Here is a 16,293-nt window from a genome sequence, read left to right as displayed (position 1 = left end):
CTTTGAGAATAATAAAGGAGCAAATGTGCAGTGATAATTCCCATGTTTTTCTCAATTTAAAGCTTAAGAATTTCTTGAGCTGAAGGTGATATATTTTTGTATTTAATAATCCATGATGAATTTTCCTTCATTAGTTTGTTTGGTTCTTCTATTGAATGAGGCAGTGAACAATTGCTCCTGCTTCACCTCCTGCCACTCATCATTTTGCAGACTCACAATTGCTTTCATTCTTTTCAAAATGCAATAGCAGAATATAGGGCAGCTAAGGATCTGATTTTCTGCATCAAATCACTTTTCCTAGCTATGGAGTACTGGCCAGAGTAAAAGTTTGAAAGTTTGGGTGGTAAGGATTTATCGTGTTAGATGGAGAGGAGAGAAATGACACCAGTATGGCCAAGGGAGTATTAAAAGCCACCCTGTAGAGAAATTGTAGCAGTGTCAACAATCCAGTGGAAGATTCAAATAGTGCTGTGGCTTTCTGGGTGATACAGGGAAAATGAACATCTGTAGAATGTTTTTTCAGGACTTCATTAGTAGGTCTGGTCTGGGCATATTCCTGGGGAAAAATCTCTGCTTGGAAACAGTACCTGAGAAAGAGCAGTTTGCCTCTGCTCAGCTGCCTGAAGGCACTGGTTGAGCAGAGTGCAAGTGTGCAGTTGTACAATATTTCTTGTGCTGATGGAGAGCAGGGCTGCTGAGCCACTGCAGTGGAATGGGAGATGTTCAGGGTGTGGTGGTCTAGCTTGGGAAGATCCCAGTCTCTTTAGTCCCATGATCTGACACCAGATGGCTGGAGATGAGAGCTCTGCTTTGTGGGTCTATGTTTGCTTAGATAGATACCCAAAATGGATGAGCAGCTATTTGTGTTTCTCTGCAGAAAAATATAAGAATTTATTATTCATGTCTTATCCTAATCCTGTTGCGGCAGATGCAAACCAAAGAGAAGGTGTAGCCTTAACTTGGGGATGCTATTATGGAATATTTAGGATGTATTCTTTCAAAACACTTAACACTACCCCAGACTTCACACATTATGGGTAACTGCTGTGGATTTCAGCAGTAGTCATGAGGACTTCCTTGTGACTAAACATCAAGTGCTACCTTGGAAAAGTTCATGGTATCAGCCAGGAGCTCTGGCATAGGCAAAAAATTGGAACCACAACCAACTTGCAGTTGCCTTATTGTGCAACCATTCTCCTTAAGCAATTTCTGTGCTTCATTAATCTTCCAGATCCTACAGCAAATGAGGCAGAGAGCTGCAGAAAACAGATGCAGTCAGGAGCAAATCCTGATTTGTCATCAGGGCGTGGTAGAAAAACTTATATGTTATCATGTCAAATTGTTTATGCCCAAAGACATGATGTGATTTGGAAAATTAATGGTTACAGGCCAAGTTATTTGGTAAGGGAATTTTAGATACCTTCGCAGTCTTAATATGTTTCTGTATTTTGGATTTAATGAGTAGCAAGTCTGTTACAATGCTGTGCTTAATATGGCTTGGATCATGGTAGACTGTTTTGACATACGTTGAGTCAAAGCAGGTGGGAGGTGGAGATGAGATGAAGCTAAATTGGTGCTTGTGAGAAAGAAAAGCCAAGAACAGCAGTCTGTTGGAGCACTTGTCACAGATGGCTAAGTGACTTTCAGTCATTCCTTTGCTTTTATCTACAACAGTGTCCCATGGGTAAGTGCTAGGGGGTAGTACTTAATTGTTTGGGTTTACTTGTTGTCAACAAGTATCTGTTATGAATCTTCTGAGTCCCTTCTGAAAAGCCAAGCAGTTTTCATCCCACAACCTGATGCTGAAATGCTGAGCTGTAGCTTTGAATTTTAGTGAGAATGACAGTGGAGGTCCACCACCAAATTGTTCTGCAAGAAATATTTTAGACAATTATGTTTCTATACGTTTGCTCAGGTAGTCTTAGATTCAGATATTTAAAAAAGAGAAAGTGTCTGAACAGTAATATACAATACAAATTTCAGTACTCAGTTCACTGTGGAGTACTGTAATGCACACTGGAAATGAGGTCTCATTGGAAAAGGTCATTTGAAGCAGATCTGCAGAAACTTCACGAAGCTTTAATGAGTCAGGAGTCTGTGAGGGCTCACTTGTTATATTGCAACAGAGGGTTTAATGTTTTGTTTTTCTCATCTAAACATTTTGATCCTCTTTATTTTATTAAGATAAGCTATTATCTAGCTGTCAAGAGCCTAGAATTTCAGCAGAATTGTTTGCTGACAAGTTGATTCGGCTGAACCATTCTCCTTCTCACTTCTTTCCCTACTTCAAGCAGATTTTCCATTTTTTCACTCCATTTTATCAGTCCTTTATCCTTTACAGCCCCTCAGCTCTCATGCTGCCTATTCCCAGATGACTTTTTCCACTCATAACTGTTGATTTACATGTATAATAAAAATTGGAATTACTCTTCATCACTTATTATGTTCATGTCACCAGCTGCCTGTGCTGTTGCTGTGCTTCACACCAGCGATGGAGAGGTTGGCTTGTGACTTGCCAGCTTGCTGGGAGCAAGAATACTTCCCAACTCTAGAGCTTTTGCAAGAGTTTTTTCACAGTGCATGTGGGACTGGATTGGTTTGAGAAAAGCAGGCAGTGCCTTCACCTCACTTCCCATTTCTGACTGCAACAAAATGAAGTCCTTGACACATGTGTTTAGGGGTGTCTGGGGTTGGTGGGGAAGGACAGAGGTAGAGGCTTAATCTGTATGGTGAGAGAAAAGCAGAAAAAAGACCAAGACAAAAAGAGTGAGGAGTTTTGACTTTCTTCATCATATCCAGGCATGGCTGTGAGTTCATCCAACCCATAAGTGTGATTAGAGATGGGTAACTGATGGGGCCAACTGCATTATTCATTATGGTTCAGATTGAAATGAAATCATGGAGGGCAATTTTCTGTCTCACACTTCAAGGTCAGATGAGAGTATTTATTATTCCCTCTCTGTTTATCTGTGAATGCAAATTGAATTTAGTGATTCAAATTGATGAAATGTTAGAAATATAAAACTCATCAGAACCGACATGAAGAAAAATTACTGGGTAGAGCTGGCCAGTGACTTCACCATCCCATGTAAAGGCCTCAGCTTTGATTAGTAATTATTTCAATCTTCGGGTTTTCTCATTCCCATTTTTGTTTCAGTTGTTGTCATTTTTGTTTTCAAAGAAAAAAAGTGTAATAACTCTTTGAAGCATTTAGAATTTGAATTAGATGATGTAAATAAAGCCAGCTGCAGAGGATGCTTGGATCCTGGCTGGAGAAAAAGTTTTCTTTCAAAATTCTTCCTTGTGGATGTTTTTTTGAGGGCTGGCTTATTTGTTTGTTTGTTTTCCTCCCTTCTGTGACAGTTCCCTTTCTACAGTGTTTTCTTCCCTTGCATTGCACTGAATGTTCAAAGCTGATGTTGGGTATGGTAGGGAAGGCAGCAATTTGCCACCTTTTGATGCTGAAGTTCCATCCATTTCCTTTCTGACACATCACCCAGGAGCTGACCTTCCTCATCTTTCAGTGTTGTTAGCAGAGTGAAAGCCAGGACCTGTGAATGGGACCAGATGAGCATGGCTTATTGAAATGATATAATAGAGATATTCTCTTCCCAACTCACTGTAATGCATTTTCAACAATCGAGAGAACATCTTGGCTCAGCTCAGTGTATCAGCCTGTGGTCAGAAGGCCTTGCCATAGTGTGTGTGCCCTGTTCTCTGCAGTGTTGGAAACAAATTTGTACGGGGGAGGTTTTTCTTACCTCAGAGTAGGAATGGAAAATCCTTGCCAGGGAGTGCTCTTTAAAAATAGGCATTCCTCTGTAATTGCCAGATGCCACATACGAAATTATGGTACAGAGATAGATGACACATGCTGTGCAGACTCTGTGCTGTGTTAATAATCATGGACTGTTGTTTTTAACTCCTGCTTTTAATAAGTTACATTTTATTAAGAACTTTCAGTATTTCTTTCTCTACCAGGCACTGCAAAAGGGGTTCATTTTGCTCAGGATGCAAGCGTCTGACTTGGTGATTCAGAACAAGAGCCATGAGCATTTAGACACACCAGAAACCCTTAATAGATTTGTTTTCAAAGCTATTATCAACCACTTTGTGAACTATCAGCTTGATTTCTTCCATATCCAGTTTTACTGAAGACAGCAGCATTTTCAAGTTGATAAGCATGCAACAAGAATGTGGGTTCAGTGGTTGTTAAATACCAGTTAAAGTTATATTCACCAAATAAATGCCTTTAATGGAAGCTTTGGCCTTAGGAGAATTTAAGGTTTGGAGGCTTAAAAAAAGGACATTTATGCCTGTTGTTCTTTCATCCTTGAAATACTTTAGATTCCAGAAGTCAGAGATGGATGTGTTTGACAAACTATTCATGCTTCATCCTGAAAGCAAAGCAAACCACAGAAGTCTCTCATTTATTAATTAAGACATTGCTTTCATTCTCGTCTTGATGGTGGATGTGGAAAGCATGTTTATTAGTGTGCCAGTGGATCTCATATCAAGAGGGTGGTTAAGTATCTGTTCAGATAGAACCACATAGCCTTTGCATTTTGGCAATTTTCCTGGTTTTGGTTCCTTTGGGTTTTTGTGGTCAGCAAAGCCGTGTGCATTGCAGCAAGTGTGCTGACCCTGTAATGAAAGGAAGCAGAGGGTGCCTGATGTGAATTTCTCTTAGTAAATCCTAACTCCTGTCAGTCAATTAGGGCTATTTTACCAGAGCTGGGGCATAAAACTTGTGTTATTTTTGTTCTGCAACTGTTCACTTTGAAGGAGCTGCATTTCTGAGCCTGATATTTATGTTTCTCGTTAGGGAGTAAAATTAAATACTGTCTCAAAGATAATGCATATTATCAGTGTACTAATAAAGCTCCAAATGTCTCTTGGCTTCTTACCCATTTCATCTGTCCACACTAGCAAAATAATTGTCTTTATTTTGTTCCCTCATTAGAAATTCATTATTATTCAAGCCTTCCTTGCATGTCAAGCGCCAACATGACGTAAGAACTGCTTATTTTTGAATGATGTGTGATTAATGGAAGCCTGATGATGATGAGTTACATAAAGGTCTTTGAGAAAATACAAAGTGTGAACCAAGAGAAAGTTTGTAGAGGTTTGCCGAGGACTTGGGAGAAAGAAACAGCAAGAAAAAAAAGTTTGTTTTCCTACTGACTCTCTGTAAACCATTTTACATAGTAGTAGTTTTATTCTGTAGCAGTATTTCATACGACTCTCTCTAAGGCACAGTTAAAGCTCTGAATTATATATAGCCCTTGTGATAACATCTAGTAAAGATGTTAATATTTTGTATCATTGCTCTTTCTGAGTGTAGGAAGCAGACAGCAGGGACTTGTTGGACTCCACAGTTCCTGCCTGGGATTGCTGCAGTAGCAGCCCGGTGCTGGAGAGCAGGGATGGATGCTGCTGCTTCAGCATATTCATGGTTCTATATCTGAAGAAGAAAGTAGAATGAGATGCCAAACAATCTTACTTAAATAAAAATTAGCACCCAAACCTCTGACTTTTGAGCTGTAATACTTTGGAGTACTAAAATCATCTTCTCTGTCATAATCTTTGTTTTTCTGGTTAGCCTGACTTAAATGTTTGTTTCAGCAGCTCCGATCTGCAGTTCAGAAGTATTTTATTTTAGATAATTTTTTTTTTCCTTTTTAATGTAAGTTGGGAATTTTTCTGTTTTGCCAAGACCTACCTTGTCTTACCTATCTCCTGTCCCTTTTAAAGTCAGGTGATCTTTGTCATGATCTTTTCTCTTCTGTTTTTCCATATTAATTCCTGTCTCTGATGATGGTGGCTCCTGTCGAGGCAGGTTAGGCAGAGGAAAGAAGTCTCTGCCAGAAACTGGAGGTTGGAAAGAGGGAGGGACACAGATGGGGATGCTCTACTGGACAATCTGAAGACATGCTAGAGTTACCCTGTTGCTACTTATGCCTTCATGTTGGCTTATAAAACCTGAAGGAGAAGAACTGGAATGAAAAATAACACTTTGTGCAGGCTGTCTGTTTATCAGTTTCCAGTGTGGTTTATGTCTTTGTGTGTGCTCTCTATAAATGTGTAGATAGGTTGAAAAGGCTGCAAGTTGTCAAGCCTCTGGAATGGGGAACGGGTGGTGCTTTTCTACATCCAAATGTCTTGCTGCAAAACAATTTCTCTTGCTCCTTTTTGCCTCATTAGCTTGTGTGCTAACCTTTATATTTTGGACTCTGTCATGAAGTTGTTGATAGTTGCAGTGTCTTTCTTTTTTCTGTTATATATGTGCAATAACACTGTCATTGTGTTTTCCCTCTGTGCATCTTCAGTGTTCTTCCCATCCACACTCTCTGGTTTTTGGTTCTTTCTCTTTGATGTGATCCTTTTTTCTGACAGTTGGCCCTGAGATGTGCCAGTGTCTAATCTCTTTCTGAGATGCAACATGACCCACACAGTGTAGCTCTTCTAATTGTCTCTGTACTGTTGTGGACCTCTTATTTTCCTCTCACAGGATGGTTCTGGCATCCCGTTTGCTTTCCCTGTAGTTTTTTTAGCATCTTGGAGGTGGTAACGTGGCTACTGAGTAATTAAAATAATGTTTTACAGATCATTGAGGGGAGGGAGGGGAGAGAAGCTGTCAGCTGCTCTTATAATTTTGTGAAGGAGATTAGCAAAATGTGTCTTATAGCTTCAGTATTCACTTTCTGACACCATTGTTCTCAGTCTTCCAAAGAACATTCTGGAAAATGAAGTTTTGTCATTAAGATAACATTAAAGTGGATTACAGAAGGGAAGAGCAAAATATGAAGAGTCCCAACAGCTCAGAACAGAAAGATGTTGGCATCTCAGTCAATGGGATGTGGAACAAGGAACATTAATAGTCTGATAAACAGAAACGACTTTTTATGTTTAAGGCTTATTAGATTTACTTTAAACTTTCAAGGTTTTTGAAAATGCCAGTTCTCCAAGCTTGCATTGAACTTAGAAGTTGGGGTCTATTTTATTTTATCTTTTTTTTTAATGCTAGTTTTGAGAGAGCAATTGCTTTTGAGAAGTCATTGGTGTCATCACTGTGGAGGAAGAGTGCCCACATCTAACAGCATTTGCTGCTAGGCATCTACTTTCAAATCCTGTTTTGTGTCAATTAAGGAAAGTAACTTTCTTTTTGGGTTTTTTATTATGGAGACAGATCACATTGTATTTGGTGCAATTTCTGGAAGAATTATCAATCTGTCCTAAAAAAGGAAGAAAGGATCTCAATAATTTGCTTTGGCATGGTGTGGAGAGTTGTAAAGAAGTTGAATTTCACACTTCCTCTAGCAAGGAAACCAATGGTAACAGAGTCAGTTCAGAGCTTAAGTATTGTCTCTGCTTTCATAGACATCTCTGGCATTTACATTTTATGTAGATTAAAATCACAGTTGACCTGAGGCTGAAATATAAACAGATGATTATGTTCTTTCCAAACACATTGGCTGAGGCAATTGCCCATTTCTCTTTGCTTAACTTCTCTCAGGTTTTAAAACAATTGTTTCCCAACCTCGTTTGAGAGGTGTGCATGGGGCTGAATGTCTGCTCTCCATCAGATGTGAATCTCAAATATTTTTCATTATTTCGAGAAGGAAACCTGGTGCATATCTCATTTATCTTTGTGAATGTCAACTCAATCTTACACCGCCAGTCCACACAGCATTTATAAAAACAGGTCACAATATTGGGAGATTAGGGAAAAAAGATTTCTCTGTTATCCTATCAAAATGTGTTTGAATAATCAAAGGTAAGATTCTGGCTGTTTTGTAGTATTTAACCTTATGTTTGCATTTTTTCTTCAGTTCCTACTCTAATCAAAATCTACGTTTCTTTGATAGAGCAAACAGTATTTGAAGTAAGGTTTCTGTAGTGCAATTTAATTTGTAATAACACAATTGATGAGGGTTTTGTACTGAAATTCATGCTATGCATAAGAAAAAGAGTATTCTTAAACAAATTCTAATAAATCTTAAGACAGAAGCTGAGGTTACCTGCTCTCACCCATCCATACTGGAGGATGTTATGGTTATACCACTTAATTTTTTCCCATATTTTAGATGATATGCCAGAACTGAACTTCCCATTTGTCATCTTTGGATGTTGTCTAGTAGGAAATTTTTAGTATGGATTTATTTTGTAGAATCTGAGAAGAGCTTGTTCTCTTTAATCCTGTGGCTCCTGGCATTGTTCAAGAAGAAAAAGGGCAGAGTTTCTATCAAGTATCCATGAGACTGAATTTGAGAAGTTGACTGAGGTTGGGATGGGGAAGGGAGCATCCAGTGTTACACTGGTGCCACTTCACTGCCCTTGGGCACAGATTCCCTTTTTAACTGATTAATTAAAACAGAACCAAAGAAGTGGTGGTGCCCTGATAATGAAATTAACCATTTTCAAATGCAGATTTGAAGCCCTCTTGATGAACTTTCCTGCCAGAATACAACAATGAAGAGACTATTTCACAGTCCCTGATTATTAAATTGGTCTGTGAATGATTCCAAATTGAACTGGAGCTTTTAACAGGCTTCTAATTCATCCATTGTTTCTAAAATGCATGTTTTTCTTCAAGGAGAAGGATTTTGAGGTAGGGAGACAGCTGTTTGGGGATTTTTGTGAATTCATACATAAATTTCCCAAGAAAGACATGCTGCATGGCCAGGTCAAGAAGTTATACTTGATTTATGGTAAGAGTGTTTTTTAAAGGAATGTTCCCCTTCATGTCTGTCTAAACAACTTAAAACAGTGCAATTTTTATTTAAAAATCATTTTTATCTGTTTTCTTTTAATTACAATGATAAAAAGCACCCATAAATTTTTAAGTGTTGTTTTTAGCATCAGAGAAACAAACTCTTCTGTTCCTGAGTAAGCTAGAGATGTTGGTTTCTATCTTTCTAGCTTGCTTGAGAGTTTTTGACTTTTCTGCTATCCTTTTTTTTTACATGTCCTGTTCACTCTTTAAATACTTAAGTTTGTACAGTCGAGGATAAACTTGTTATACATAAATTATGAACTGACTCAACCATCACAATAATTATTTCACTCTTATTTTAATATTGATCAAGTACTTTGTCAGCATACTTGATCTGTGATGAGCTGCTTCATGACTGCATTGGAACCAGCTGTCCATTAGTGTCCCAGCAGCAGACTGAGTGTCTGAAGGACACATATTGAGATCAGCTCCAGGAATACGTGGGTAATTATATGCCATCACATCATGTTGCAAGGAGAGCTAAGAAGAGGGACCAAGCTCTTCTGGCTTAATTAAGAATCATGTCCAAAGAAGAGCTAATCACCTGGCCTCAGAAGACATTTCTCTTCCAATATAGGTTGCTGGCAAGAGCAGAGTGCAGGTGGTGGCTATAATTACTTGCTGAGTATTACCTGTCTGTCAAAGCTGATCATATTAAATTTCCCTTTGACTTTGTTAGAAAAAAAGATTAAAAGCTACAGTAGAACCCAAGATTGTGCATCATTTGTTGAAAGTAAGGCATCTTCTCAAAGGCAAAATGATTTGAATAGTATGCAACTATTTAAATGCTTTGTAGTGTGAGGTTCCACTATTGTAATTGTCTGGTGCTGAACAAGAAGGCTGTCACTGGGATAATTCTTTTGTCTTCTTTTTTCCTGAGAACACCTAATAATGAGGCTGCAGGTACTCATTTTCCAGGGGTTCACTGCAATGTCACCAGCCCCAACGTCCTGGTATCATGGGGATGCTTCTTCTCTCAGATTTTTCTGATCTGTCTGACTTAGAGGCAGTGATCAAGTTTTTATAGGTCTGTATTTTTTTTTTTTTTAGTGCCCGGGTACTGGAGAAGGCCCGACAGCAGTTACAGGAAGAAATACTACGGGTTCAGAGCCAGCTCTTGGATGAGAAGAAGAAACGTGAGCAGCATGAAGCGCTGGTCAGGCGGCTGCAGAAACGGGTGCTGCTGCTCACTAAGGTGAGTGTCTAGATCATGTCTGGAAAAGTCTGTGTCCTTATTTCTTTCCTTCAGGTACAGTTCTTGCTGTCTCTTCTTTGTTCCCATCCCTGACTGGTCCTACACAGTTGCTGTGGGGTCTTTGCCTAGGGGGTGCTGTAAGAGACAGGAACGTTGTCTTTAGGGCTACATTTTGAATACAAGTCCAAGTACATCCTAAGGCTTTGCTAGTGTTCCCCCCATCTGGGCTTAGGCTGTGGTGGTGATATGTGACTTTGTCTCAGGCTTGGCATATGTGTGAGGGAAGGGAATTGAATCATGTTCTCACCAGAGTGTTTTGAGCCACTGAAGGGAATTTTATAATGGCTTTGGCTGCATTGCCTCTTTTCCTAAAGAGAATGAAATGACGGCACCTTGTCAACTGCTCCTGTGGAAAAACAATTTACAGAGAGTAAGAGATTCACCTTCTCTTTAGGCTGAAAGTCTGTTCAAATGTAATGACAGGCACTAGACCAGTAAATTGAAAATACGTCTTAAGAATCTTTCTGTAGTATATATCAGAGAAGTCTGCATTATCCTCTATCAGGTATGGTCTCGTGATGAAATTCTATACAATAATTTTGAAGCCTGTAGGGCATTGAAAACTTTATATTAAAGTCCGAGAGTGCTTTTCCCCCAAAGGGAATAATAATTCTCTATAGTCAGAATGATACTTACTTCTCTTTCCAAAAATACTCCTTACAAAACTTACATTCATCTGAGCAATCTCCCTGCCATCACACAGCTGCTCACATAAGTAAACTTGTGTGTAAGGTCAGACACAACTCGTTAGAGCATGTGACAGGGAGCCAGGGACATCACTGTGTACAGGAAAGAAAGATGCTGGTATGGGAGTGCCTGAGCAATAGGGATAGGAGCTGTTCTGTTGTTGGTGCTTTAGGCTTTAATTTTCAGTGTCAACAAAAGCATTTGGATTGGTTTTAACTGTGCTACACCCAATTCTGTATAATTCCATGTCACTGCTGAGCCAAAGAAGCTGTGATATGTGGTGCAGTAAGCAGGGCTTCTTGAAGCAAGGAAGCAACCACATTACAAGAGGATATTCTATCAGATCTTCTGCTGGCAGAATTTGATGCCACTGAGTCAAGTGAGATGAGAAAAGTGACAGCAGTTCCTTCTGCTTCACACTGAGGCAGGCACTGCAGTCAGGTGAATGGACCAAATCCTCTCCATGGAAAGAGAAAAAACATCCCTTGTTAGTCTTTCTGATCCCCACAGCAAGAGACAGCCCTCCATCCAGTTCTGGTTTGGTACTGGTATGGCTGGATATGACACTGATAGATACTGAACCTGATACAAATCCTTCCTTTACAACCTTCTCAGCTATCTAGTATTGCAGTGGGCCTCTCAAGCCTGAAGGAAGTTTCTCAGATGGCTTCTAAAAATATTCCCTTTGCTAACTTACTTCCAGTCCTCAGCAGAAACTTGTTTTGTTGTAGAACACAAAATTACATTACTTTGAGTACTGGACAAAAAGACAGCAGTACTTTGTCATGTAACAGATCGGACCCTGATTTATATCAAAAGATAGAGCCCTTCCTTTGTTTGCTCCCCTTCTTATCACCCCCCTGAAGAGGAATAAAGGAAAAGCTGGAAATGTCCATCATCGGACCATGGTAAATAAACTTGCCTCAATCTTGACAGTGGAAGTTTTCAGTGTGCTGAATGATTCCTCAACAGACCTGTTTTAAAGGAATAAAGCCTTTGCTGTTCTCTGAAAATTTATATTCCATCCAGAGAATGCTAGGGGTCCTTTGTGAAGAAGTACATGTATTGTGGTACTTGGACAATCTATTTTTGGCACTGTTTCTCCTGCTGGTTTCTCTTCTCATGCAAAATCAGAAGAAGGAATTTCATTTAATTAAAAAAGTATGATATTGTGATTTAAAATGAGATTGATCAAATATACTGCCTGTTAAAAAGAATTATTTTACATTGAAAGCATATCACCTAGAATGGTATTTAATCATCTAATTAGTGGCATCAGTGGTACAGGGTGCTTCTATGTAATTTGGGAATGGAAAAGATGAGCTCTCTCTATTGAATCATTGTCTTGTTAAATAGGACTGTGAAAATTTAATTTGGGGAAGACTATTTTATATATATATATATATAATGATTGAATTGCTATTGATAGTGTGATTTTGGCATTTGTGTATATTTGACCCTCTCGTAGGACAGTGAATCCGTTCCTGTGTGCTGAGCAAATAAGGACTGAAAGGCATCAGATGTGTGTAACAGAGCAAGCTGAATGCAGGAGCAGCTTTCCTTTCTTTAGGCTCAAACTGTAACCTGGAAGTCTCGGATCTTGAATATGTTTAAAAAGATCAATAGAAAATGATAAACTGTTCTTTATTTGGTAACAGCAGTCCCTAATATAGTAGTAAACATACTCTCTTCAGGAGGCACTTGCTTTCCCAATCTGATTCCTTCTCAGCTTACTTTTATGGCTATTGATTTTTTTTTCCTGGAGATTCAAGCAATATTTTTTGGCTTTCAGAGATCGCCTGTCCCACTCGTTCAGTCTTGTTCATTTTCTGCTTGCCACAGTCTCTATCTTTCTTGGTTGATCTCATATTTCCATTTCAGTGCATTTAACTTCTCCCTCCATTGCTTGCTTCCTCGCCTCATTTACTTCTTTTGAGCTTTCTTGACCTTACTTGGGCCTTTCCAGTTGGTTTACTGGTTGGGATTGCCACAAATGTCACTCTAAGATAGTTGGGTGAGTCACTGCCAATCTGTCTTCCTTCAAGAACAGCATTTTCCAATCTTTGTCATATTAGTGCAGTTGGTTCCACCCTTTAACAGGGGGCTGGTGGAGAAGTTGTGTCCTGGTTATTGTTGTTTTATAAACTGCTGCTTAGAACCTGTGAGTTGGTCACTTTCTCCCTTATGTGTTTCTAAATCAGGGCAGTGCTTAAATTTTCTGATCTGCATGTTTTCAGTGAAATATAAGACTGTATTTGGACACCCTAGAGTTTTTCAGACATTGATGGCTTGAAGGTATCTCCTGGAGTGTGTCTCTATTCATTTAAGGTGATGAAAAAGAAATTGATGTTTGAAGGGATATATTCACTTGCTTTGTTAGGAATTCTCTTGTCTGAATTCACTGTCTGTTCTGCTGTCTTTTTGCTTTGGCTTTGCTAAGAGTTTTAGGGAAATCTTTAATCTTTGCTTTATTACCTGAGGTAGTTCCAATACAGCAGTAGTGAGAGATATCTGAAATGCTGGGGAAAGTCCATCTTTGCCCTTTTTCTTGTTTGTTTTACTTTGGCTTTGAATGGCATGTTTACCTACACAGATTGTATTTAACTTTTATGTTCTCCTTAAGCTTGTGAGTATTTCTCTTTTCTTAGAGCTTTGCACACAACCCTTGGTCTTTGTGAAGTAGCCTTATTAATAACAGTCAATTCTGTTACTGAATGGCTAAAATTTTAGCCATTTTACTACCATTCCATTTCAGAAATTTTAGATGACATGTAGTTGTCCCAAAATGGAAAATCCTTTCTGAAAATCCTTATCTGAGTTCAAGCTCTTTTCACTTCCACCTCTCATGTGACTTTACTTGGCTGTGATCAGATCTTGGCTATATTTGTTTAACTGCTGTTCTCTTCAGACCTGCCAGCTTCTTCTCCTACATGTATGCACTTCAGTGATTTAAAAAAAATATGATGTCCTTTGTGCCCAGGACTTGTGGACTCTGCAGAAAGCTGCAGAGTGAATAGGAACAGCCTTTAGCACATGCAGCAGATTTGACCAAAGACCAAATGCCCTCTTTCCTCACAGCTGGTGTGTGATCCTTCACTGAAAGCTCTTGCTTACTTGCATACACAAGAACTCAAAATGTGAAGCCTGATTTGTTACTTCTTGTAACTTATTGCATCCCTTGCTCTTGAATAAGGCATAATGCACTGAACAAATTAATCTGGTTGGACTGGATGCTGTTGTTTTGCTGTGTTTAATTCCCTTCTGTGCATTTGTCTGCCTTTGGGTACTTTACAGCCTGGAGAAGAGGCTGAAAAATTCCATTTTCTTTTCTGAGCTTTCAACCAGATTATGTGATCTGATAGGAAGTCTGCTTCCATTGAGACATCATTTAGGGCATCACCATAAAAGCTGAAGTATTGATTAACCAACACCAGCTGACTGTTCACAGCACATGTTCCTGGAGATATCCTTACAAGAGTCAGTGTGAAGTCTGTAAGTGACTCCCAGAGCTGAGAATGGCAAAGATGCATCAGAAATGGGAGTAGGTAATTAAACCCTTCATTAAGCATGGCAGATGCAGAGTTCATGACTTGATTTGCCATCTGCTTTGTTTTGTAATCAGTAAAGATTTAAAATAATGCTGACTGTTTCTCTGTCACGTTGTGTCCTGGCTTCTGTTTTTTCTTAGGAGATAGAGGATTTTAAAGCACAAGAAAGGAAATTCTGGGGGGGGGGGGTTCAGCGAAGAAGGTGAATGAGTTCTTGTCCTGGGATATATATAAAAAATTATCTTTAAATATTGCACTTGGTAGCAGTGAAAACAGCCACACTGGCAAACATCTGCTTTACAACAGACCTTCTTTTGGCTGTCATACCCTGGGCTCTGTGTCCAGGTAGCACAGACAGCTTCAGGACAGAATTGAGCCACTCCTCTATGTTATAAGTAATATCAAATGCTGTTCCCTGGCTGCTGTGGTATGATGCTTCTTCCTTCCTTCAGTCCACTTTGTGACTCCAGGTGTGCAATTAAACAGAACCATCACTTGTGCTTCACCAGCTGTGCACCATCACCTGCTGCCAACCTCACCCTTTACCTCTGCTCACTGTGTCTCCCCTTCCTAGATATTTCTAAACACGTAACAGCTTCTTTATTTTATATCTGCAAATAAATACATTTTACAGTAATTCCCCTGCTACCTCTTCTGTGATTCAGCAAGGCAAGTTTTGTTGGGTTAGGTAGTATTTACCAGATCATCCTGTGTGCTTGAGAAGAGGGGAGACCAAGGCACTCTGTGTTTGAAAGACTCACCAGCCTTTTAGATTGAGCACAGTCTCCTTTAATTTCAACCTGATTATATTAATCAGTTAAATAATTTCAGAGGAAAGGTGATTGGTAGTTAGGGAGATGATAGCAAGGGGGGAGAGAAGATAACAGCTGTGGGACAAAGAGCAAGAGGTAATTGCTGCCTGTGGAGTTCAGGGGGTTTGAAGGGCTCTCTGCTGAATTTTAAGTTTTAGTATGTTATAACATCATGAATTTTAATTCCCATGCTTTTCTTGTAGGGGATTTTCTTTAAAGGATGAGGACTGCCAGGTCAGAGATGAGGTAGAGATTTTTACAAAAATTCTACCGCCGTGGTTAGCTGGGGTTATGTTGCTCTCAAGCTCAGTCTGATGCAGGGTGGGGAGTGTTGGGTTGGTTTTCAGCAGTGTCTGGGTTACTGGATAAAGTGTGTTAAATTTTGTGAGAAGTTGAGACTGGGGGTTTTATGGCTGCTGCTGTAGAGGTTTTGTGTTGGGATTGAGGAACTACAATATTTTGTATTTGCTTTTTTTGCTCTGACAGATTTGTGCCTTGTGAGGTGAAAATGCTTCAGGGAAAGAGAATTCTAGAAGGGTTTAACATTGAAGGGTTCTTTTTCCCTGTATAACCCAAATTTGTTTTGACTTTTTTTGAGTCTACTTCTAGTTACTTACTGAGTCATGTTTTGGTCTTGATCCACCTAAGCACCTTCAGGAGCATGTTGGCAGCATTGGAGGTCATTTGTTATACCTCTCTTTGCCTGTAATGTGTGATTCTGCAAATATTTATTCTCACAACACTTTCCCTGTCGTTTTTTTTTGTTTTTTCATCTTGCTGACTGCATTGTAAAGACCTTTAAACCATGCTCACCCATTCCATATGTAAAAGCTTTCTAGGATCTATTGACCTGATCTGAAGTGTCTCTGAACCTCAGAGTCTGAGAGTGTTTTTCCTTCTTTGTCTGAACCCTCTAATTTGTCTGCTTTACATTACAATGGATTAGTCTGACTCCAGTTTTCATGTAAGTTTCTACACTCTTGACTGTTAAACTTGTCACTCAGCTCTGCAGCTGTAGAACAGTGTTGGTGGCTTCACCTTGCTTTTCTCATAAACTGGTGACAGCATTTAAGGACATGGCTTCATCTGCAGTGCCTGTGCTGCCCTTTCTGTACTGTGCTGATCAAAATCCTACAATACTCTAACATTTATTTTTTTTTTTTGCAGGGATTTGTACAATGTCAGACTAACTTTGTGCTGATTTAAACTTGATGC

At 39.3% G+C, this 16,293-nt stretch overlaps 1 protein-coding gene across 3 annotated transcripts in view; it reads left to right on the top strand.

Annotated features, from left to right (window-relative positions):
* The window catches only part of MAD1L1 (mitotic arrest deficient 1 like 1), a 345,232-nt gene that overhangs the window by 95,021 nt on the left and 233,918 nt on the right, over nt 1-16,293 (top strand). For all 3 annotated transcript variants that reach the window (XM_071760874.1, XM_071760872.1, XM_071760873.1), the window contains exon 11: nt 9,827-9,971. In XM_071760874.1, coding sequence (XP_071616975.1) covers nt 9,827-9,971 — 145 coding nt within the window. The remainder of the gene's footprint in view (nt 1-9,826; nt 9,972-16,293) is intronic.

The sequence above is a fragment of the Heliangelus exortis genome, chromosome 17 (genome assembly GCF_036169615.1).
Source record: "Heliangelus exortis chromosome 17, bHelExo1.hap1, whole genome shotgun sequence".
Classification (NCBI taxonomy): Eukaryota; Metazoa; Chordata; class Aves; order Apodiformes; family Trochilidae; genus Heliangelus; species Heliangelus exortis.
This window is presented reverse-complemented; position numbering and strand designations above follow the sequence as displayed.